The sequence below is a fragment of the Pogona vitticeps genome, chromosome 4 (genome assembly GCF_051106095.1).
Source record: "Pogona vitticeps strain Pit_001003342236 chromosome 4, PviZW2.1, whole genome shotgun sequence".
Taxonomy (NCBI): Eukaryota; Metazoa; Chordata; class Lepidosauria; order Squamata; family Agamidae; genus Pogona; species Pogona vitticeps.
In genome coordinates this window covers 183,856,045-183,880,620 of record NC_135786.1, presented here as the reverse complement: position 1 = coordinate 183,880,620, position 24,576 = coordinate 183,856,045, and the positions used below count along the sequence as shown (strand labels likewise).

At 39.9% G+C, this 24,576-nt stretch overlaps 1 protein-coding gene across 2 annotated transcripts; it reads right to left on the bottom strand.

The window, feature by feature from the left end:
- Positions 1 to 596: 596 nt before the first annotated feature.
- On the bottom strand, positions 597 to 24,572 carry METTL4 (methyltransferase 4, N6-adenosine). 2 transcript variants are annotated; one of them, XM_020794523.3, is made up of 9 exons: positions 24,386 to 24,572; positions 22,711 to 23,174; positions 20,432 to 20,494; positions 18,084 to 18,447; positions 17,400 to 17,469; positions 14,819 to 14,993; positions 12,292 to 12,398; positions 10,943 to 11,037; positions 597 to 3,432 (listed from the first exon to the last, which is right to left on the bottom strand). In XM_020794523.3, exons 2-9 carry the CDS (start codon positions 23,104 to 23,106, stop codon positions 3,284 to 3,286), a joined length of 1,419 nt encoding a protein of 472 aa, XP_020650182.3. In that variant the 5' UTR covers positions 23,107 to 23,174; positions 24,386 to 24,572; the 3' UTR covers positions 597 to 3,283. The 2 variants fall into 2 exon arrangements, with proteins under 2 accessions (XP_020650182.3, XP_078247719.1); XM_078391593.1 differs by lacking the exon at positions 24,386 to 24,572 and adding an exon at positions 24,235 to 24,339.
- Between the last annotated feature and the right edge of the window lie 4 nt (positions 24,573 to 24,576).

The window sequence follows — 24,576 nt, the reverse complement described above, 5'->3', positions numbered from 1 at the left end:
CATTAGCACTCTAAGGCAGCTGGAGACCCAAAGGGGGGTGGGAGTGAGCAAAGAGGAAATCAGCAGAGAGAAGGAAGTTGGCAGCTGGCTCTTGTTTGTTAAGTTAGCTCCACGTAGCTGTATATCTTGAATATCTGGATGACTCCATTAAAGCCACATTACTTAACAAGGTGCTAACAAATTCAGCGGGGTAATTTTCTCTGCTCTCTCTGCTGACTCCAGTGTGATCTGTTAAAGCAAATTCACCCAGGGAAACCCATCTTCTTGGGAGCGACTTCACAGCAGATCACTGCAGTTTTCCTGCTATTCTGTTGCACTCAGAGTGAAAAGTGAGGCTGTAATCACTTACTTAAGAATAATCCTGTTGAAATAAATAGGACTTAGTTCTGAGTAGCCACATATCTGATTCTGTGTAAATCAGGATGAGAGTTATTTCCTGCACACACACCCAAACAAAATCCCACTGATATCAGAATGACATTGTTTTAGCACTGCAATTCCCACAGGACAAGCAATATCTGCCAAAAGCCTACACTTTACATCAAATGCACAATTTGAAAAATAAGAGGCTTGTAAATAATGTATCAAGAAAAACATTTCTGAAATTGATTATTTTATTATTGAAGTACAAAAAACCCCAGTCTACTTGTGAACATCCAGACCATATTTAAAAATTTAACAGCATACCAACTAATCTGAAGTTTATCTAATTTTTAGACAAAAAGATTGATTTTGTTGTATTTAAAATGATTACTTTCTCTTATAATGTTGCATTCAAATATATGGTAATATTTACTACTGCATTTGTAACAAAGCAAACCCTAAGGTGAAAAAAATATACAGTTTATCATTCTAAAAATGATTTAATTATTTCAAATTAGAACATATTTCCTTACAAAAGCAGGCATCAGCAGAATATACATTCTGTGAAAATGAAGATCTACATATTGAGGCAGGAGAGGAAGAATAATTAAAATATAGTTTAAAAGTCAATCCAGTTGAAGTTAATCATGATGGAATCCCACTGCAACCAAACTGAGCATGACTACGACTTTGAATGTGACATAGCCATAAGTCAATTTAGTTGGCTCAGTCATGTTTCTGTTCTTTTAAAGCAGTGGTTTCCAACCTTGCGTCCCCAGATCTTCTTGAACTACAATTCCCAAAAATCCTGGCCAGCACAGCTAGTGAAGGCTTCTGGGAGTTTTAGTCCAAGAACATTTGGGGACCCAAGGTTCAGAACCACTGCTTTAAAGTGTAGCACCTTGTTCTGGCAGTTAGCAATTTAAAGACATATTAGAAACAACTGTAATAAGTTGCAATTTAAAGCAATTTGTTTAAAAAATTAAGAAGAATTATAAGATGGTGAGACAATACCAAACAAGACTTTAAGGAGAGGCAACAAATAACTTTAAACATATCACAGAGCAGAATTTATTGAGCATGGCAGTTAGGCAACTTCTAATCCTTTAAATAATCAAGGAATTACAAAATATTTTGAACAGACCATGTGTGGTTTAGCATTCTTGTGTTAAGTAAGATGGAGCAAAGTGCATGATTCCTAATACAGTGGTGCCTCGCAAGACGATTGCCTAACAGGATGATTAATCCGCAAGATGATGGGTATTTGCGATCGCTGTTGTGCTTCGCAATACGGTTTTTCCTATGGACAATTTTCGCAAGATGATGTTTTGGTCTATGCTTCGCAAGACTTTTTTTTTAAGACCAATGCTTCACAAGACAACGATTTTTCCCCCAGTGGAACGCATTAAATAGATTTCAATGCATTCCAATATGAAACTGCGTTTCGCAAGACAATGTTCTCGCAAAACAGCAATTTTCATGGAACGAATTAATATCGTCTTGCGAGGCACCACTGTACTAAAATGGTAACAAAATACATAGCATCAAACACACTGGCAGCATAAACTGGAGCTAGTGACTGACACATCCATGTTTTCTCTCCAACACTTGCCCATTTTCCACCAATCTCATGTGCTGTCATCTGCTATCTCAGGCCACTATTCGTGGATATCACTCATATGCATGCTGTGGGACATACGGATACAGAATGCATATCACTGTATCACCCTGAACATATCCAACCTCATCTGACCTTGGAAACTAATAAGCATTGGGCTTAGTTAGTACCTGGATGGGAAATCACCAGAGAATACCAGATAAGGCTAGACAAGGATTCTGTCTGGAACCCTGAGCAGCCACTGCTAGTCAGGGTTGACAATACTGGGTTAAAGGTACCAATGATCTGAACTCAGTTTAATTACGTTAAGCACTGGAAAATAAACTCTCTACTGGTACCAAGTAACGTCTGTCTTGCCCATTCAAAATACTATTGTATCTATCCTTTTCTCTTTTGCTCATGTTCATGCCACTTTGCTTCCTCTCTATAATAAGATCAATTCCAATTCACATACAGTGGTGCCTCGCTTAGCGACGTTAATCCGTTCCAGGAAAAACGTTGCTAAGCGATTTAATCGCTAAGCAATTTTAAAAAGCCCACAGAAACGCATTAAAACGTGTTTAATGCATTCCTATGGGCTTAAAAACTGACCTTATGCGAAGATCCTCCATAGGGGCGGCCATTTTCGGTGCCTCTAATGTGAGGGAAAACAGTGGGCGGCCATTTTGTTTTCCTGGTGGCCATTTTGGAACCGCCAATCAGCTGTGCAAAAAGGGTCGCTATGCCATGATCGCTTCCCTGTGATCATCGCAAAGCAATTTTTCCCATAGGGGCCATCGCTAAGCAATTGCTCTGGCGATGGCCAAAATCCCATCGCTAAGCGATTTCATCACTCAACGGAGCGATTGCTAAGCGAGGCACCGCTGTATAGGCTTAGGTCCAATTTTCAAATGTTACAATCAGCTCTTCACAGCTACTATTTATGTGTGATCCAAATCACTAAATTCCACATGTTGTGATGCTGAAGGATATATAAATTCAGTTACAAAAGGAGTGAATTACGTGTCTGAAGGTATTATCATTATACTATCATAACAATTTCAAAATACAGTGGTGAGTGCCCTGTTCCATGATTTGCAATGGTGGCACAACTGGATCACACAATCAAGTGTGTAACTGCATGTGAGCTGTACCTGATCAGACTGCAACAGCAGCTTCTGCAGCTGGAGCTCTAAGCAAGTAAATGTATACTGGCTCATACTGATTTTCAAAGTATTGACAATGGTTTCCAAATGTACCAAAAAGGCAAAGGTTGAGTACAGAAAGAAAAACAAACCCAACACATCATATCACTGAATAAAGTCAGTTACTCTTATTCTGCACAGCACTGAAGTAATCCATGTGCTGAAATTTAATGACTTCATTGCCCCAGCTGGTCCACCCAGGCTGTAAACTCCGAGCAAAGAGCTCCAAGCATTCTACCTCTGGCTTGGTATATAATTTCAGAATTTCTGTGAGAGGAAGGAAAGGAGAAAAATGTTAATGCTCATGAAAAAATACAAGTGGTAGGTTTTTGTTTTTTATTTTCATATAAAAACCTAACTGATTTCAATGAGATTTTCTCAGTGTGCTTAAAACTATGGACTCAAATTTGCTGGTCTAGTGATTCAGGGCAGATCATTTAAGCTGTAATCATTTCCTTCTAAGGATCCCTGAAGAATGTAGCTTATTGACCAATGCTCCAGATCATTATTTCCTTCACACAATATCACTTCCTGAAACTCTCTGGATAGAACCTGCCAGGCAAATCATTTTTGTACTTGTTTATGATAAGTGTTTAGGTATTTAAACAATTGGTCGTTTATATAAAAAATTACCTACAGATAAACATATACATTTGGAACATACCTTTTACGTTTTCCTGTACAATGTCCTGTGCCAGAGGTAATATGCCTCTAAATATCCTCTGCGGGAGACCACAAGCAGTAGAGTGCTCTCTCCTGCTAGTGGGCTTTCCATGGGCAACTGGTTGGCCACAATAGGGACCGAATGCCAGAGAACCTTTTTCTCCACTGACTCAAGACAGAAGTACTTTTCTTTATCTTTAAACCTCCTGAGATTACAAAAAGCCCACCTGCTCAATTTCAGCCCATTTTACTTTTGTTAAAGACAGATAAAGTATGAGGGGAAAGGTGGCAAAGATATTTCAGCCCAGGGTACAGAACTCATGGCCTTCCTGATGATGATGTTGATGATGATGATGATGATGATGATTTTCTTAGAACTGTAGAGCTGAAGGGACCCTATGGATCATAAAGTCCAGCCCCATCAAGGATGCACAGTGGAGAATCAAACTCCCAGCCTCTGGCTCTGCAACCAAATACCACATATTTTAAATGTGGCCCTGAATTCCAAGTATATTTTAGATGTATCACTTCCAGGAAGATTGGCAAGAAAAAAGCATGTAATTTTTAGACATTTTTTAAAAATTAAGAATATGTGCCTGACTAAAATAACAAACTTGGGTTGCTAATCTCAGGTCCGTTAACCAGAGAATTTAAAAGCAGAAGGTGAAAAAAAATCCCTATGTTCAATCCTTTACCCTAAATGGTTCTTCCTACTGATAAAATATCCACAAAAATGCAATGATGAGTAGCTCTCTCACTATCCTTGCAAGATGTCTATGAAATGTTGCTTCTTCCCTCACCACCAATACTTAGCCAATTCTAGGCAGAAGCAAAGCACCGAGGCTGCTTTCCTACCAATGCTGTTCCTACACGGAAACTGTTCTAGTTGACTGCTGCAAAGTTTGCTTCTTCACATAAAATGCCATTGTTGCTAATTTATCTTGTGACAGAAAAAGGAATCTTCAAGCAGGAAGGCTAGGCAAATTAATCAAATTTAACATTTGCACAAGTCTTAGCAGGTTCAGAAGAGTCTTGCATGTAATAATTTAAGAGGTTGTTCTGTGCTGTTGCTGCTTCTCCTGTTTCCCTTCTTGGCGGTGACACCATGCAGCAGTTTTGTGTCTCCTTTTTTTAGGTCTTCAAGGCTGGTGGCCTTCTCAAGCAGAAAGGAGGAGACAGACAATGCATTTGCAGGCTGCTCGGTGTGGCCAGGTGTTTAACTCAGGGAACTACATAGATGAATGCTTTTTCTTTTGGAAAGAAAAAGGGCAGTGCACACATGCAGGTGCCCAGAATGCTGCAGTTTTCTACACTAGTACTTGCCCAGTGGGCTACATTATAAGGCAAAGACAAGAAAGGGATTGGCAAAGTACAAGACTGAATTAGGTTATTCTTTTTCCTGGAAATCATTTTTATAAACAGAATTACTCTTTTCAGCTTTGCATTAAGGACAATATCCCAAGTGTATAGCCACGGTCATTAACACACATCAGTTACCGACTGATATGCATTAAATGTTCGTTTTAGAAGAGGCAGCCATGTTAATCTGTTCTAGCATATGAGGCAAAACAAAAGAAAAATAAAAAAGAAGTCAAAAACACTGTGGTACCTTAAAGATTAACTGCTATATTTTAATGTTTTTAATGTGATCTTTCAGCTTAGCCTCTGACGCAAAGGTATTAACCAATAATTCTGTTGAATAAAGACTAAATTATCATACAGCCAGTATCAATAACTGATATTCTTCAACAATTAATGTTATAATACTATACACATTTACCCGGAAATAGTTAGATGAGGTGTATTTCTGAGTACATGTACAATAGGAATGGGCCAATTTGTTAAGACTGCAACTTCCAACAGTCCTTACTCTTCACTCTGCTTGCCAAGGCTTTGGGAGTTGCAGTCCAACAACAGCTGCTGGGCTGTACTGTGCCTATCTTGAAATACCATACTTGGACCTAAGAAGAAGGCCATGTTAGTATAAAATCTTTCTCAAATATATCACTTTTTAGAATTTAATATGGGCAGGTTGTTGCTGTTTTTGTTACAGTGCTGTCAAGTCACCTCCAACTTATGGTGACCCCATGAATGAGCAAATCTCCAACATGTCCTGTCCTCAACCAACCTGCTCAGTTCTTGTAAACTCAAGACTGTGGTTTCCTTAACAGATAGGCAGGTATATAATTTCAAATACCTTTTATTCCCCCCCCCCAAAGGAACCAGGGTCTAACCTCTAAAGAAAATTATCAGTTATAGAATAGGGTAACTGTCACCTCTGGAAGCCATTCAAGAAGGCTGGAGCAGAAGATGATGAGATGGGAGGCAGGGCCTTCTCATCAGCAGCTCTGCTAGAAGCACAGGAGTCGTGGATCTCCTCTTTCCTCCTCATGCCTTTTTTCTTTTTGGGTCTTATCTTTTTTTTTTACTTATATTCTCCAGGCCACAGCACGTTACCTTTCCTTAAAACTGACTGCATGTAAGCAGCTGCATGATTGTTTTCAGCTCAGGTGCAGGATAAAAACATATTGCAAATTAATATCTCCTACAGCTAAAGCTCAAACACCTTTCTACAAGGGCAGCCCTGCTAATCTGTTGTAGCAAAAAACCCAAAATTATCATGACATCTTAAACACTTAAAAATCATTATAGAATAAGTTTCTATGGAGGACTGCCTCTTTTCTCTGATGCATGATATGTTTGTTACTTTGTGTTACAGTAATTTATTTTCTTTCTCCTACAAGGTGCTGAACTAGAAGAATAAAAGGACAACCTAAGTTGAATTTTCAAATTCATACTTAGCACAGAATAGTTTAAACACATTTAGAATGACACATCAGTTCTGTGAGCATTAAACACAGAACATGTACCACTCTATAATCCTGGAGACATGTTATTGTTCTATGCGCTGCAGGAAACAATATATTTCTTTTTGATAACTTACTTTAATTTGCAAATTCCTCTTATTGGACAGAAATAAATTGTTATAATCTTCATTAAATAGCTTCATATATATCAACAACAGTACTCTGCAGCCATAAGAAGAGCTAAACCACTCTAATGTGGCAGCAAGTAATAATTTCATTGTTCTAATAATAATCACGTGCTGTCAAATTAATACTGACTTATGGTGGCCCTTTTCAGGATTTACTAGGTAGCGAATTCTCAGAAATGGTGCACCATTCCCTTCTTCTGGGGGCGCCCTAGGACTGTGCAGCACGCCCTAGGCAAAACAGGCTGACTACTCGCAGGAGGCACAGCGGGGAATTGAACTCCAAACCTCTGGCTCTGCAACCAGATACCTAACCCACTGAGCTATCCAGCAAGCTGTACCATTGCTCTGGTAGTTCCTTTAAAACAAAACAATGAGATATGTGGTTGAGTGGGATTTCCTCTGTCTCATCCCAAAGTCTTGCTCCTTTTCATGTTGCCCAAAATAGGACAGGAATTTGGAACCACTTCCCTCTACTGGCAAATACAGATAGCTGTTTTTCATTATTGCATATATTTTATTCTGCTTTTCTATGCCAACTGATGAAAGTATGAAGCACACCCATCAATCTCTATCCTGAATTCAGCTACCTGAACTTCATATCTATTTTTCTGAGCAGTTGTATGCAAACCTTAGAAGCAGTCCCCACCCCCTGATTCAGGCTCAGCTACGTGCCAGATTTTGAGTTGTGCCAAGGGTCTGAAATGAAGTGGAAATGGAAACCAGAACATCTAACCAGTGCCTTTTCCTCCAATAAAACAAAACATATGATTGCAAAGTCTTCTAGGTGGTCAGATTAAAAACAAAAACAAAAAGACACAATTCTTGTTGATACTCTCTAAAGAAGTGGCCTCCTTCATTAACAATGATTTATTCTACATTAGGATTCCAAATGACAGGTCCTCTTTTCTGAAAAAAAAATCTGGACAGGTTAAAAACCTGGACAATCATGGCTGAACTCTTCACAACTTTCTCCAAGAAGAGTTAGCTGTCTTCGCCACAGGATACTGGTCTTAAAACTTTTTATATACAGAAGGCATTCAATATTGATTTGTCAGGCTTTCCTTGTTTGGATATTTCCTTACTCTGTTATAGCCTTTCTTTTTTTGGCAATATGAACTTACTGTTCGTAGCAGCATTATGACACTTCTTGTTGGGTTTCTTTCTAAGCTTTACAAAAGATTTCAAACTGTTTGACCTTTTTTACATTTCTCAAAGCTTTTTTTTTTAAGGAGGATCTGAAAACATCCCCTCACATCTCCCTTGATCACTAAAAATATTTTTGGTACACAACAATATGAAAACATATTAGGTTATTTTTCTTTAAGTAAATCATTCTTCACATAAGTAAGAAAAAAACCCTGTTCTTCTTTGTTTTAACCTATGCCTATGTTACTGAGGGCTCTGTTGCAACTAAAAGAATGTAACATTTAGAAAATATTGCCAATATAGGCTATGCATCTTTTCCCAAGCTTCTGAGCAGTGGGGTGGAACCTGCAGTCCTCCAGATGCTGTGGTACTTCAAATCCCCTAACTTCCAACCAGTATAATCCACTGTCAGGCATACTGAGAGCTTCAGTTCAGCAGCATTTGGAAGACAGCAGGTTTCTTATCCCTGCCTTAAGGAATATGTGAGTAGATACAAAGGCAAACCTGTTTTCTTCTCAAACTGGGAGAAGGTAACAAGTGGGGTACCCCAAGACTCAATCCTGGGCCCAATGCACTTCAGCAGTTTTATTAATGACTTGAATGAGGAAATGCAGGGAATACTCATCAAATATGCAGATGACAAAGTTGTGTGGAATAGCTAATGTCTTGGAAGAGAAGGAACAAAATTCAAAAAGACCTTGATAGGCTTCGGTACTGAGCTGAAAACAACAGAATGAAATTTAATAGGGATAAATGCAAAGTCCTACATCGAGGGAGGGAAAAATGCACAAGTTACAAGATGAGGGATACTTGGTTCAGTAGTACTGAGAGTGAGAAGGATCTTGGAATTGTTGTAGATCAAAAGCTGATTATGTGCCAACAGTGAGATGTGGCTGCAAAAAAAAAAATGCAAATGCTATTTTAGGCTGCCTTAACAGAAGTATGGGGACGTGGTGGCACTGCAGGCTAAACCACAGAAGCCTGTGCTGCAGGGTCAAAAGACCAAGCAGTCGTAAGATCGAATCCACGCGACGGAGTGAGCTCCAGTCACCTGTCCCAGCTCCTGCCAACCTAGCGGTTCAAAAGCATGTAAATGTGAGTAGATCAATAGGAACCACTTCAGTGGGAAGGTAACAGCATTCCGTGTCTTAAGTCGCACTGGCCATGTGACCACGGAAGATTGTCTTCGGACAAACGCTATGGCTTGGAAACGGGGATGAGCATCACACCCTAGAGTCGAACACGACTGGACAAAAATTGTCAAGGGGAACATTTGCCTTTACCTAACAGAAGTATAGTCTCCAAAATCTGTGAGGTACTAATCCCCCTCTATTCAGGACTGGTTAAGCATCATCTAGAGTACTGTGTCCAATTCTGGACACCATACTTCAAGAAGGATGCCAACAAACTGGAGCAAGATCAGAGGAAGCCAACAAGGATGATCAGGGCACTGGAAATCAAGCCCTATGAGGTAAGAATGAAAAAACTGGGCATGTTTAGCCTTGAGAAAAGAAGACTGAGGGGAGATATGATAGCACTTTTCAAATACTTAAAAGGTAGTCATATATAGAGGAGGGACAAGATCTGTTCTCGATCATCCCAGAGTGCAGAATATAATGAGCAAAAGTTACAGGAAGCCAGATTTTGCTTGAATTATCAGGAAAAAAAAACTTCTTAACTATTAGAGCAGTACAACAATGGAACCCATTATTCCGGGAGGTGGTGAGTGCTGCAACGCTGAAGGTATTCAAAAGAAAACTGGACAACCACCTGTCAGATCTGCTTTGACTTGGATTCCTGCATTGAGGAGGGGATTGGACCAATGGTCTTATAGGCCCTTCAAACTCAATTATTCTATTATTCTGATTTCTAATGTGAACTCTAATTGGAATCAACATATCAAAATTTAAAAAGCAATTATAAGCTTTGGTCTTACTAATCTGCCATAGCAACTTGAAGGAGTTGCCACCAAGGGCTCCATAGCCATACCAGGAAATGGCAGTGCTGAAGGATGGGTCATGTTGTATCATGCCAGCCTGTGGCTGTTGAATGGCTATTGTAGGTCACTGACAATGCAGACGCACTGGGCACTGGTGACTTTTCAACAGCCCCACGACTGCACAGTATCAACAGATGTTACATATTAAGGTCTAGCACCTGTTCCAGCCCAATTTTATGGCATTATTTGTCATTTTTAATCTATCGATGAGGATACATCTGAGCTAGTATACTGCACCTAAGTGCCTTCTTAGAAAGATACTGGAATCATGGATCATGAGCATAAGAATCCAGAAAGCAAGTGTGCACACAAAGTAAAAGTAGAACAAGGAATAGGGAAAAACTTTCTTTCTGGAATCTTTCTGCATTTCCTGTATTGTGAAGTATCATTGCCAACTATGCCCAAGAACAGCAAGCTCAAGAAGCAGTAATTCAATTCATTTAAACTGAACTTCCTTCCTACCATAAGATAAAAGTTGTAATTTTTAGAAACAGCCACCCACGTTTGGGGAAGTATGGGTCAAGATCAAGAATCCTACTGCCAAATTATATTTCTTGAATTTCTTTAACTAGCACCTTAAGAGATACACCTACACTGCGCTCTAGCTGGAACACACTGCAAGTACACCTTCCCAGGAAAAAAGCTGACTATAATCTGCCAGTCAATCACAATGTGAAGACCAAACTAATTTTAAAGCATAAAGTAGTAATTTAATATATTAATCTGGGTAATCAGAAATATCCAGCTAGGGGGTCTGATATAGCAACTAAACTTCAGTTAAGCACCTGAGGAAAAAATGGCAGAACTGTCAGCAATTTCTCACTAATGTCAATGGCAAATGACTGATGGTCAGAAAGTAGTGACAGAAACAATAAAAATATTCATGTTGCTGCCTATCCCTACAGCTTTATCAATAATATAAAACATGGATCCCTAAAAATATACAATATCATGGAGGTATTTTAAGAACATACCTGTAAGAGGAGGTTTATGTGAGTGGAGAGTACAGGGTACACTCACAATTAATTTTTGATCTGGAATTGCTGGAGGCATTTCATCTTCTGAAGTCCTGTTGCATAAATCACAGCAAAATAAAAGTGAGAGTCTCAAATGAAAAACAGAAATACCTGGATAAAGATCGACACTTTCACAGCTGTTCCCCCACCCCACAGAACATTTTTCACGCTAGACAGTAAGCTATCGGAAAGCTAAATATCCAAATGCTTAACGTATCTGTTTCCTTGAAAAATAAAGGGCAGCTTATGAAATTTCTTAAGGTTCTGAAAAAAAAGACCAATAAAGAAATAAGACTATAGTAAAAAGATAAATACAGCACAAACAATATGTGTTTCAACTGTAGAATATTGCCTGCCCTTAACAAAAGATCTATATTTAATTCAAGAGAACAGAAGATCCATTTGGCAGCAGCAGCAACAGCCCTGCAGGGTTAACATAAAATGAATTGGTATAAGGTAAGAAAACTATAGGAACTACCTAGTTTATATAATGTTACCAGGGTTCCTACTATACTGTGATGATCCTTTCCTCCCTGAGTGAATGCTAGGTACTTTATCTACCTACGTAGAAGCTCAAGGAACTAGATTAAATCAACCATTTTCAGCCTTTTACAAACTCTGCCAATGAGCCAAAAAAGTCTAAAACTAGTTCTTGAGCTCAAGGGACTTTAACTTTTCTTGGTTATTGTTGCTATTAACAACAGCAGGAGCAGCCCACATGTTAATGGAAGACGGATGAATTTCAAGAGCAGATAATGATAAGGCAATATAACTGACTTTGTAGCACAAACCCATTCTATCATCCTGTTGCTCTGTGCAGTGCAACTTCTATTTTTGCTTACACCAATGGGTTCAGAGGGAAGAGAAACATTTATTTATTTAAGGTTCTTCCATGCTGCTTTTCCAATGCAAAGAACACTCAAAGCAGCTAATGATCTTGGCCCAGAACTGACATCCCAACCAACTATTTAATAATAATTGGCTCATCAATTAAAGGCATCTGCTCAAAATGCTTGCCAAAAAATGCCTGGGAAAACCTGAATGTTTTCAGCATTATGAGAAATAGAGAACTAAACAAGAGATCAAAAAGGAAATAGGGGAGAAAGACCAGGATATTATACAGCTTCTTTAAATCTAGTCTTTCAGAGGTTGGAGCACAAATGTGCATCACTCTTTAGACTATTTTGTTAAGAAAGGCCATTCCTCACTCCTTGAAAGCTGTCTGCAATTTCAGCTGAGCATTCTTAATGAATCCCATACAAAAATAATATGCAATAAATAATACAGATAAATCAATGGACTCATACCTTAATGGTACATGTTTATGTCGCTGGACTCGGCCCAGAACAAGAATCTCATATGGCTTCTTGTGAAAAGAATCTAACGGAAACACAAACTCTCCAGACCTTGTTATCTGAAGCAAAAATAAAAAATGATTATTATAAGTCAAACTACATATTTCACCAATTTATTTCCCCTAGTAAACCTCCTATCTCAGCTAAGTCCAGATGTGAACAGTCTCCAATCTTAAATTGTCTACCATCTGAGAACAGAAAATGGAAGCTTACGAATAGCCTGAAGCACCTCACAGCCCTCATACAGGGACAGAAAAATATACACGTACAACTTTTTGGGAAAATCTTCTGGAAGCTTCAAACTCTTTTGCACTTGCTAGTCAAAAATGCCAATAAAACAAATGCCATAACCTTTGTTTTATTGAAAGTAACTAGGATTTAAGGACTTGTTTTTAATACTAGAGTGGCCTTTTAGGCCAGATGGGCGGGGTATAAATAAAAAATAAAAATAAATAAATAAATAAATAAATAAGAAAGATCTGGCAGAATACGGGAAACCTTAGTCGCGCTGGCCACGTGACCACGGAAACTGTCTACGGACAAACGCTGGCTCTTCGGCTTGGAAATTGGGATGAGCACCGCCCCCTAGAGTCAGACACGACTGGACTAAATGGCAAGGGGAACCTTTACCTTACTCTCCATGGCTTTGGCAAGCAATAATAATAATGTGCTATCAAGTCAATTCTGACTTAAGGTGATCCTTTGCAGAGTCTTTCAGGTAGAGAATACTCAGAAGTGGTTTGCCATTCCCTTCTTCTGGCGGGGGTGGGGGGGCATCCTGGAACTTGCTCAACTCCACACAGGGTGGCTCTACTCACAGAAAGCACAGTGGAAAATTGAACTTCCAACCTCTGGCTCCGCAGCTAGCTATCTAAACCACTGAGTTATTCAGCCAGCAGTGACGAGCAATAAGGACAGATTAATCTGTCAGATCTTTGGATGGGGCTGGAGTGTTTAAAAGATATGAAAAGTGCAAAGTGGTTTTTCCTGTCGTGATGTATGGAAGTGAGAGCTGGACCATAAAGAAAGCAGACCGCCAAAGAATTGATGCCTTTGAATTGTGGTGCTGGAGGAGGCTCTTGAGAATCCCCTGGACTGCAAGGAGAACAAACCTATCAGTTCTAAAGGAAATCAACCCTGAATGCTCACTTGAAGGACAGATCCTGAAGCTGAGGCTCCAGTACTTTGGCCATCTCATGAGAAGAAAAGAGTCCTTGGAAAAAACCTTGATGTTAGGAAGGTGTGATGGCAAGAGGAGAAGGGGACGACCAAGGATGAGATGGCTGGACAGTGTCTGCGAAGCAACCAACATGAACCTGACACAACTCCGGGAGGCAGTAGAAGACAGGAGGGCCTGGCGTGCTCTGGTCCATGGGGTCACGAAGAGTCGGACACGACTAAACGACTAAACACACACACACAATCTGTCAGATCTTTGGATGGGGCTGGAGTGTTTAAAAGATATGAAAAACCACTTGAAAGATAGAATATGTACAAATAATGACAGGGAAGCAACAAAAAATTGAGAACTCTACAGGTGGAAGCACATCTGTCTGGGATTCCAGGACAGAAGCAATAGAAATCAAGAGGAAGTTGTGTGCAGCAGTGGACATACCGGTAGATTCTCCCAACAGTTTCTAATTATTGGTAGCCAAAGCTACAAGAATAAAGAAAGTGGGAGACAAATGAATATGTATAAATTTCCCATAAAGAGGAAGTAAGTCAGAAACTCTTGGGGATCAACTATAGATCTGTAGGAGATTGAGTGGTAGATCGCAAAGTTTTCATGCTGTCTACCCGTTGTCTAGTCTACACACAAACTAGAAGATATACAAGTGAAATAAAAATAGATTGTAACCAGAGTTTTTAAACAAAAGTATTATTTACAAACCCGAAGCCAGTCCAAGGTTGAGGCATACAACTTCCCTGTAATAGTTATTTAATTTGGGAAAGATACCTTCAGAAGAAAATATGAAAAACTCTGAATATAAAAATTAAAAACTAGAAAAAAAAGTAAAATTCTTAAACATCAGCATACACCTAACGCTACCAATACAAATAGTTTTGGGGAAAGAAACATTTAAAACGGGTCTCAAACATGCGGCCCGGGGGGCCATTTGCGGCCCGCCGGATGATAGTTTGTGGCCCCTGCCTTGCCTGCCCCCCTGAAGCATCCATGTAGCCTCTGCTGTCAAAAGTCAAAAAAGCCTTGCTCGCTGGCTCTCTCCCAAGACAGCTCGTGCACCCCCTCCTCCTCCTCCTCCTCCTCCTCCTCCTCCTCCTCCTCCTCAGAGCCCCAGCCAGGCTAAGGAAACTCCTGGGCAGCTTCCTTGGGCCCTTGCTCCACTTGGCAGAAAATCTGATGCGGCCCAGCCTCAGCCAGACTCTGCTTCCGGCGGCCCCCAGGTAAATTGAGTTTGAGACCCCTGATTTAAAAGCATATAGAAAAGCAAGTTCTTAAAAGTTCTAGAAAACTTACTTTCACCCAGAACCATTCCACTATTCCATGCACAGACCAGAATGGATAAAGTTCACTCTTTACAAATTGTAGATGCTTCTGTCTGTTCGTCACCCACGTAACCACAAGACAATCTGGTGCTGCCAGAGCTGGGACAGGAATTTGCTTAATTTGCCAATGAGACAAGTAACTGTACCTACAAATGGATAAATTCATGAAGACTGTGTCAAAGCCAGGAAGTCTACCAATCTTTTGTAATCCCCCCCCCCCAAAAAACCTACATTGAAACAGCTATCAGTCTATCAAGAGTGAAGAAAGAGTGACATCTAGTGGTGAAATCTGTTGCAGTAAGAACGGCTTCATTCTGATCAACCATACAGATTAAAACATCCTTCCATTTCTAAAATCAGATGTTTGGTGAAATTAAGTTTCTAAATATATGCTTTACTGAACTGTTTCTCTGCAATCCAGAATATGACATGTCTGGAATGGGAAGCCTATGGGCGTCCATATTCTTGGCCTCTCATTTCTATCCATTCAGACTAACATTGCCAATATTTAGGGATGATGAATGGTGCCAACAAACTACATTTTCACTCTAGATTACAAGACAATTTTTCAGTATTTCAAGGTTTTCACACAGTTATATTACGATGTTTGCTTTCACAAGGTTTATCAAATCTGTGGAAGATGAGGCTACTAATGACTAGCTGATTGCTGTAAATCACCTCATGAATCAGAGGGATGATGCCTTCTGAGTCACAGTTCCCAGGAAACAACATGGGGTTCGGAGTAGACCTCCTTGTGGGATTCCCAGAGACAACGGAAATACATTTTTGCTTGCTATAACCTAAACATATGTTTCCCCTCTATCCCCTTGTCCAGACGGATTCTACCTCCTCTGCTCACTGACATTTCCAGTTCTTTAGAGAAGGGTAAGGGCTCAGGTTTGTCAACACAAAGCTAAAGAGGGACAATCACTACTTTAAGGGAATAGCCTTACTCAAGAAAACTACTGAAAGCAATCCTGGAGATTTCAGTAAGGCTTCATAAAAATATTGACATTATATCATGTCAAGAGAAAAAAGCTTCAGGAATAGCTTTAGTCAGAGCTGGAAAATACAGGCCATCAGGTCTCTTACTTGTCATTTCTGAATACTGCTGTTAACAAGTTCACATTTCTGGAGACACAAGTCTAAGAATAGCTAAAAAATTTGGTGTCTCCTAGACTGCACACTTGGAGTAACTAAATTACCTATCCACAGAAACCTATGGATCTGTATTAAAACGGAGGCCTAACGAGAATTGTTGAACTCCATCTATATTTTGCTATTAGGCTTTTCTACCTAATTTGCAAATAACTGTTAAGTTTGTATTCTGTAGAAACTATTTATATGTATTCCTAGCAAGGCCAGCACAAAATATATTACCACGGGAGACAAAGAATGAAATAGGACACCTCTTCTTTCCATATACAGAAGCCAAATGGATTGCCACTTGATCTCAATTCAACACGTGTAACCCCAGTACAGCTTGGGCTGCAGTCTAGTTAAGGGGCAAGAGAAATGACCATAAGGCTAATAAAAAATGGCTGGAGGCCATTACTGTCCCCTGCCTTCTCTCTATTTCTGCCACCTGAGGCAGCTAACATATTGCACCCTGACCCCAGATCCCTTCTAATCATAAATTTAAGCAGATGTTCAAATAATATTGATTTTAATTCTTAGATTATTATGTTTAAAAATGAGCAACTTTTACTTAATTTGGGCTAAACGGTATGACTGTACCTAGTTCAGACACTAGTTTTGTCATGCCTTATACCTTTTGTAAAATGTAAATTGATTAGTAGCAGGCTTGGGTAGCTCTAATTTCTCAAAACATTTCACAGGTATTGACCCCATTCATTATTATTATTAACCCTGAAAACAGCATGGCACTAAGAGATAGATTGTAAAGGAAAACTGAACCTATGAGCCATTTTGGAGATCACTCATAGGATCACCGTAAATCGAAGAAAACTTAACACATAACAACAAATGAGCAAAATGTTTTGACTAAAGAAAAGACAACTTGATGTGCTATGATAATCTCAAAATACATTCCACTGCTAACAGGTTACAACCTCATCCACAGCTGTTGCCAACATAACCACTGCATTATTTTTACAAAGCTTTCAGAACCAATGTATTCGCGAAGGCTTTCAGAACCAATTGCCCGTTAATACTAAAACCCAATTCTCCATTAATATTAAAAGGTTAGTAATAAAATGATTCAATTGAATTCTTCCCCTAATACAAATTGCAGTTGGTGAATTAGATCCATGCATTCTAACAGCAGAATTATGGGCATCCAAATTTGTTACATCTGAGAATTCTAAGCAGAAAAGAGGAATAAAATGAAAATGTTCCAGAAATCAGCCCTAGCTGAATCCTCTAACACTTTACAAGAGAGTCCAGTCTCTGGTGTAGAGACCACACTGCAAATGCCTGTCTCTTTTTTACTGCACAAGTAGAGCCCTAAGATGTCAGTTGACCAAATGGACACATACTGAAAGAGTGTTGCATTGTTAAAATATAAACGAGAGCTGCTTAATGTAAATTACCTTTTACTTCTTTTAACAGACTTGTTTTCCCAGGGTGGATCTATCACAATTACACCAAATTTTTTATTATCTAGAAAGAAAGCAAAACTTGTTAAGTTTTTTTTAGTAACCACAATAAAACATATATTTAACATTATTTAAAATAAAGCATAAAACTGCTTTTCAAATCCTAAGCACCTAAGGAACAAAATTTTTCAAAGAAAAAGGGTTGTTTTTTGTTTTGTTTTTTGCTTCTTTTAAGGCAATATTTTTTGGGGGGTAAGGAATGCAAAAAAATCACCATGTTCATGTTCATGTTTTTACTAACATTTACAGATATATGTCTGATTGATCTTATTAGTCTATTTCATGTTCATGCAAAACTAACAGGCCATCATGTCAGCTTCAAAGAGTGGATGATTCTGTTCCACTGCACATGTATTACATTATCATTCCTCAAATACCTCACATTATGTAAAGCAAAGATGTGAAGGTGGACCGGTGAGACTACCTGAGAAACTGGATGGGGGCAGGGATTGGGGTCTCCAGAAAATACTGTTTCTAATAAAATAAGTGTTATGCTCAAGAATACAAGCTGGTTGTTTTTTGCGAAATGCCTTCCTCTCCATATCTAGTCAAATGTGCTCTATCCAAATATTAATTAATCACTGATCAACAAATCATTTTAATAGGAAATATACTTACAGTCCAAAAGTGGCTGCATAACAGAAATATCAGACAAAAGAAAAGCACTTTGCGGAGGGAACAAATACTTCTGTCCCATCAGTGCTATTATCTTTGCATGGTTTGTGTTGTTTTCTGTAACACAGGAGAGCTGAATTTGTTCAGGAACAGATGCCTTCTCATTTATCGTGCATCTAGTTCGTTCTTCTTCAGACACAGGAGGAAACTGCTTTGCCATCTCACACAATTCAGCTAAACCACAATCGCTGTGTCCACTAACTGGAGTTTTGGCACAATGCTGTCTTGAACAACTGCACTGGAGAAAACCCATTTTGAGCCCCTCTTGGACTAAATGTCTGGTGCCATCCAAAATCACACCACTGACCTGTAAAGCAAGAAAGGACAGAAGAGAAAAACATCTGAAATGGGACATCCATAAAAAAGTAAATGAAAGTTCCATATGTTAATATTTGCAGATTTTTGAATCTGCTATTTGTAAATAAGAGAACCCCAATTAGTCATTTCCATGTTAATGACAATAACCCATTGCAATACAGGTCTGAATTTTTAAAATATATATATAAGGACAATTAAACAATATGCATATTTATTGCTTTGTACCACTGTCACTAAATATTTGAGAAAGAACAATTCTTGTCTTTACAAATAAACAATTAAAACTGTAGAAATATTCCAATTAAAAACAGACCACTTTTATACATGCATAGGAAGAGATGACATTAGAAAATATTATGGCTGGTGGCACAAGAGAGATGGAGGCAAGAAAAGTTCTGCCTACCCTGTTCAAGAAGATCACCCTACCCCCAAGCCTTCAGAGAGCTTTTGGGAAGCAGCAAGGCTACACGGAAGAAAATATGGCAGAAAACCCCAACGTTTGCTCATGATTTTTGGAGATAAAATGGTGGCCAAAATCCTATTGAGGATTTACACTAGCAAATCTGTAATTGCATACATTGGGTCTAGGAGTTGCTGTTAATTAGTTAAATTGCCATTCACACTGCTTGTTGTTGTTTAGTCATTAAGTCGTGCCCGAATCTTTGTGACCCCATGGACCAGAGCACGCCACTGCCTCCCGGAGTTTGGTCAAATTCATGTTGGTACCTTCGATGACACCGTCCAACCATCTCATCCTCGTATTCACACTGCTAGTTGCAGACTAAGTTGCAAAGCAACCAAGATACAAACAGCAACTTGTTAATTAGCAGCAATCTGATTTAGTGTTTCATCATTCATTTAGACATCCATCAGTCTCGAGAGACTATGGTAACACGCTCTGTGTGGAGGAAGGCCAATTCGAGAGTGACAATCCCTTCCACACTGAAGACAAATCTGTCCCCTGTCAAGCTCCCTGATTTGGTTGGTTTCGGGACTGTCTCTTTGCCTCGGCCTGCTGGACAAGTGTCACTTCAAAATGGGAGAGGCCATGATGCAATGCCTGCCTCCAGGCTGAACGCTCAGATGTCAGGGTTTCCCATCTGTTGAGGTCCATTCCTAAGGCCTTCAGATCCCATTTGCAGATAACCTTGTATCGCAACTATGGTCTCCCTCTGGGGCGATTTCCCTGCACTAATTCTCCATACAGGAGATCTTTTGGAATCTTAAGATTGAATCCACGTGACAGAGTGAGCTCCCGTTACTTGTCCCAGCTCCTGCCAACCTAGCAGTTTGAAAGCATGTAAAATGCAAGTAGATAATTAGGTACCACCACGGTGGGAAGGTAACGGCATTTCATGTCTAGTTGTGTTGGCCACATGACCACAGAAACTGTCTTGGGACAAATGCTGGCTCTATGACTTGGAAACGGGGATGAGCACCGCCCCTTAGAGCCGGACATGACTAGACTAAATGTCAAGGGGAACCTTTACCTATTTATACCAACCTAAATCCTCAGTAGCACTGTGACTATGTAGCATTATTATAGCCTGTCCATTGTTGACAAAGCACTTACAAAACCTTCTCTTTCCCAACTCAAGCATTTTTATTGCTTCCCAGCTGGAGGATTAGTGAGTTATTTCCCCTTGAATAATCCCTCTATAAATTGCTCTGTGCCAATTTCTTTTCCCAGTGGACAGGGAGCAGCTGAAAATATCAACTCTCACTGCTCTTAAAACAGTGAAAGCATGTTGTTTCCAGCTGAAACTTCAATCAATAAACTTTTCTTTGAAAATGCCAAGCAAAATATTTCAACATTCATGTTTTCACGTGAGCCCTTTATACCGTAAGCATCAGTTAACACAGTAAGCCTTTACTCAGGATAAATGCACAAGTGTGCCACATTTTCTGCAGTAATGATGGAACTGAGCAAGTTGCCAAAACAGACTTCACTTCCACTTATTTTCTGTGCTTACCTTTAAATGGTATTCTAAAGCATCACGCTCCCCCTGGTTAAGGTCACTGCTCCTCTTCCGTTTCTAGAATTGGATACATACATAAAATAAGTATCGGCAATGCTTTTGTTTACAATTGTTAATTATGTTCTCAACAATCCTTCACGTGTATATATAGGTAAAAGTAGATTTTGTGATGAACCTGCAGTCTAAAATATGCATGTTACCAACATTACAGAGCTCTGCCCTGTAGTGAAACTGGACCACACATTCTGCTGATATCCAAGAGGAACCACTTATCATCTGCCTGATACGGTTCCTGTGCCTGACAACTTTGCCAACCCCTAGCTGGAATCACAAAGTCCTTTAACTTTCCTCTGAGCAGGCAGTTATCCAGGATTAAGTCCCTATAACAGAACTTTCTTATAATTAGTGAACTACACTTAATAGTCGAGGCATGACCATTAAGTGCAAATGTTCTCCCTGTTCTGAGGCAAAGAAAAGCAACCCTTCAGGAATAAAAACATTTAATAGGATGGAAATCATAACTTTATAATAGAGGTATACAATAAAATCCTTCAGCAGTAGGATCAAAACACACAGAAATATTATTTTGCAAAAAGCACATTTAAGTGTAGTCCTTTTGGAATACACTAACAGAAATCCTGTCGTGTGAGTTACGCCACATAAAGCAGATGAGGATTACTCAGCTGCAGGGATTTGCATCATCGGGAAGTTGTTGGGAATCATGGGATACTACCGTAAGGGGAAGCATTTATGGTAACTAGAGACTCTCTCTCACACACACACACACACACACACACACAAACAACTTGTGGCTCCCAAAAACTTCCCAATGATGAAAACGATTACACAGGAGCCACCGGTCCATCAAGGGAGAAACCGGAAATGTCAAATTTCCAGAAAATAGGTGTGGCCAAGGATGTCATTAGTCTTACACAGTGCAAATGAAATTCAGTCATGATCATGCAGTTAAATCCTCCAATGAATTCCTTCTTAAAGTGGTTCTTAAATTCGTCAGAGGATTCATTTTGGCTATTTGCCACAGCAAGTAAATGGAAGAATCCTTTCCAGGAGAAGCACATCTCTAAATACTGGGAGGCAGAAGCAGGGGAGGTCTATTATTTATTTCCATGCCCTGTCCATCTCAGAAGTACGTGGCTGTCCACTGTTGGAGACAGAATACAGCTTTCCCCAATCCGATATGATCCATATGTTTAGCCTGTAATTCTAATTATCTACTTTCATAATCAAGCACACCTCTTACCAAAGAGAAACCAGAGCTACATGACCTTCATTTCACTGGAATTCTTGTATAAGAAAAACCCACGCAGCTGACACACAGAATATTTTTGTTCTATACAAAATTCTTTAAACTGAAGCCAATAAGTGTTAAAATTAAATGAGCATTGACAATGAGCATGGGTGAATTAATTAGCCTTGTTACTATTGTGTCCCTGAAGTGCTAACAATTTACAACTATCATGAAGGCATTCTTAAAGCAAACCATGCCAAACTTATCAAAACCCTGGCTTTTGTATTTTTCAAGAGTACAATGGAACTACACAGTAATATGTGCAGTAATATGCAAGTTAGTGTCATACAGCGGTGCCCTGCTTAACGGGCACCCTGTTTAATGATGAATCCGCACAGCGATGAAGATTTTGCGATCACAAAAGCGACTGCATTGCGATGTTCCCTATGGGGAAAAATCGTTTTGCGATTATGGCTTCCCCCCCCCCATCATCACAAACGGCCCATTTTCACACAGCTGATTGGCGGGGGGCGCAATCTTCGCAAAGGCCCATCGATCAGCTGTGCGAAAATGGGGTGTTTGCGATGATGGGGGGGAAGCGATCATCGCAAACGTCCCGTTTCTTGCGAGGAATCCGTCTCAGAAAAGAGCCGGGAGCCATCTTCTCCGCTCCAGCCCCTCCCCCTCCCCGCCTCACAGCTGATCGGCGCTGCTCTTAGAAGCTTCCCCAGGCTTGCCCAGCAGGTAAACAGGCAGTGGAAATGCACTCGGGAAGCCTCTGAAACCTGCGCTTTGCCAGGGTGGGTGGGGGTGTGTCAGGGGCAGGCCCGCCACCCCAGAGCCCCCCCTCGTGCCACTTTCAGAAGCCTCCTGGAGCTTTTTCACTGCTGAAAAAAAAAGAATACTGAGTTCCAGGTGGAGTCTTTAATTATTCCATAATAAATCAGTTGGGGAACTGTTGCTCTTTCTTAAACAGCTCTGAAAAATTCTGCTGCAGAGGGTTATCCTTGGTAGCATACTGTACCTTTTTAGCTTTAGCCGTAAAACAGAAATCACCACTCTTGGCTCTGTCCTGTTCAAATATTCCATTTTCTCGATCAATCTGAGAGTTCTTTTGGCAAAGTTCTGTTTCAAGGTCTGAGATATGGGGCTTGAAGATATTAAAAAATTCTTCCCGAAATACATATTTCTCCTCTTGCAACGGATGTAATTCTTCTCCTGCAACTTTCAACCCAGAAATAGAAACTTCACTCTGCAGGGTCTCAGGAACACTAAGATTGGCATCTGATGAAGCAGCAGTATTATCCAAAGTGGCCCAGGCAGAGTGGTCATGGGAATGGCACATCTGGCAAACAGACTTGTTTATGAAAGATAGGTGGTCCAGCATCCACCCAGCTGGCTGTGAACATACTATAGACATTGCTTGCTTCTGCCGCTGCTGTTTAAGGCATTATTCATCCAAGTGTGTATGACTACTGATTAGAACATCTGTAAACAAAGGATGTCTTTTAGAATTATTTATCAGTTTTCTGACGCCAAAGCCCTAATATACATTAGGATATATCAATATGCCCACCTAATCATATCTAGCAGATCTACACTTCAATAAATTTAAACTGATCATACTGTATAGCTTTTGTTATAACATTCCCATAGCCTATGGGAGTGCTACAGCTCTCCAGATGTTGTGGGACTTCACCTCTCAAAAGTCCTCAGGTATGACAGGCATTGTAGTTTAGCAACATCTGGAAGGGAAGATTCCCCATGCTTGGTCAATGGAACATTTTACCAGAATTGATTATCTTCTAAGCAATGGTTCTGACATGTTTGGGTAATTTATCTCCTTTTTTCCCCTTATGTATCATTAAGTTGCTGCTAGCCTTTTTGTTCTAACTTTCAAAATTGCTTTTAAAATTACCTATCAACCAATTATGTAAGCAGTGGTGTTCTCCTTGTAATAGGAGAGAGTGAGAACTTTAAAAGATAACTTCCTTTATCACAGGTGAACTGCCATCCTTGGCAACTTATCTATAAAAGACACAGAGTCAGACAGAGAACATAAAAATAACATCCCACAGAACAGAAAAGCCCTGGGGCAAACAAACCTTAAACGGTATCAAGCAGAAATTTAAAGTATTTGCTTAACAAAAGACAAAATTCTCTACAATATTTTGATTGCATAGCATATTTAAATACAGAAAGAAATATCTGTGCAGTACTTTTTGTAGTCCTTATGACAAGGAAAATAATTTTAAAGTGCGGATGCTGCCACGTTAGGATGCTCAGCAAGTAACATACTCTTGGGGAGGGCCTTAACGCCCAATAAAAATAATCTGATTGTACGCTAGATAGATGAACGTTACTGTCCTCAAATAACAAGGAAATGAAGAGAACTGAACCTAAGTGGCAACGAGCATCCGTACTAAGCGATCTCGCGGCTGCGCGGCTGAGGGAAGAGTTAAAGTGTCGCCTTCTCAGTTCGCCGATGCAGTCCGATTAGCATGTTTCATTCCGAAATAAATCCCCCGCGGAATTTAGTGGACCTTACTCCCAAAAATAAGTGCATTTGAGATTAGAATACTGCCTTGACTGCGTCCAGTCACTGGGCAAACACAACACAACCCACGATGGCCAGAGAACTCCACCTGACACCAACTAATCCAAACCCCCCCCCCACGAGGAAAAACCTTTTTGCTCACGTGGGCGCGCAGCCACTTTGTCCTACGGAAAGGCGGGAACGGGGGGGAAACCACGCCCAGTCACGTGGTCCTAAGCGGTCCTTCGGTCTCTTGCGTAGCTGGAGCAATGTAGCCATAGAGATAGAAGTCTAGTACTCTTCTCTTGAATTGTCGATCCACGCAGACTTCCTGTTTTTTTGAAGGAAGTGACG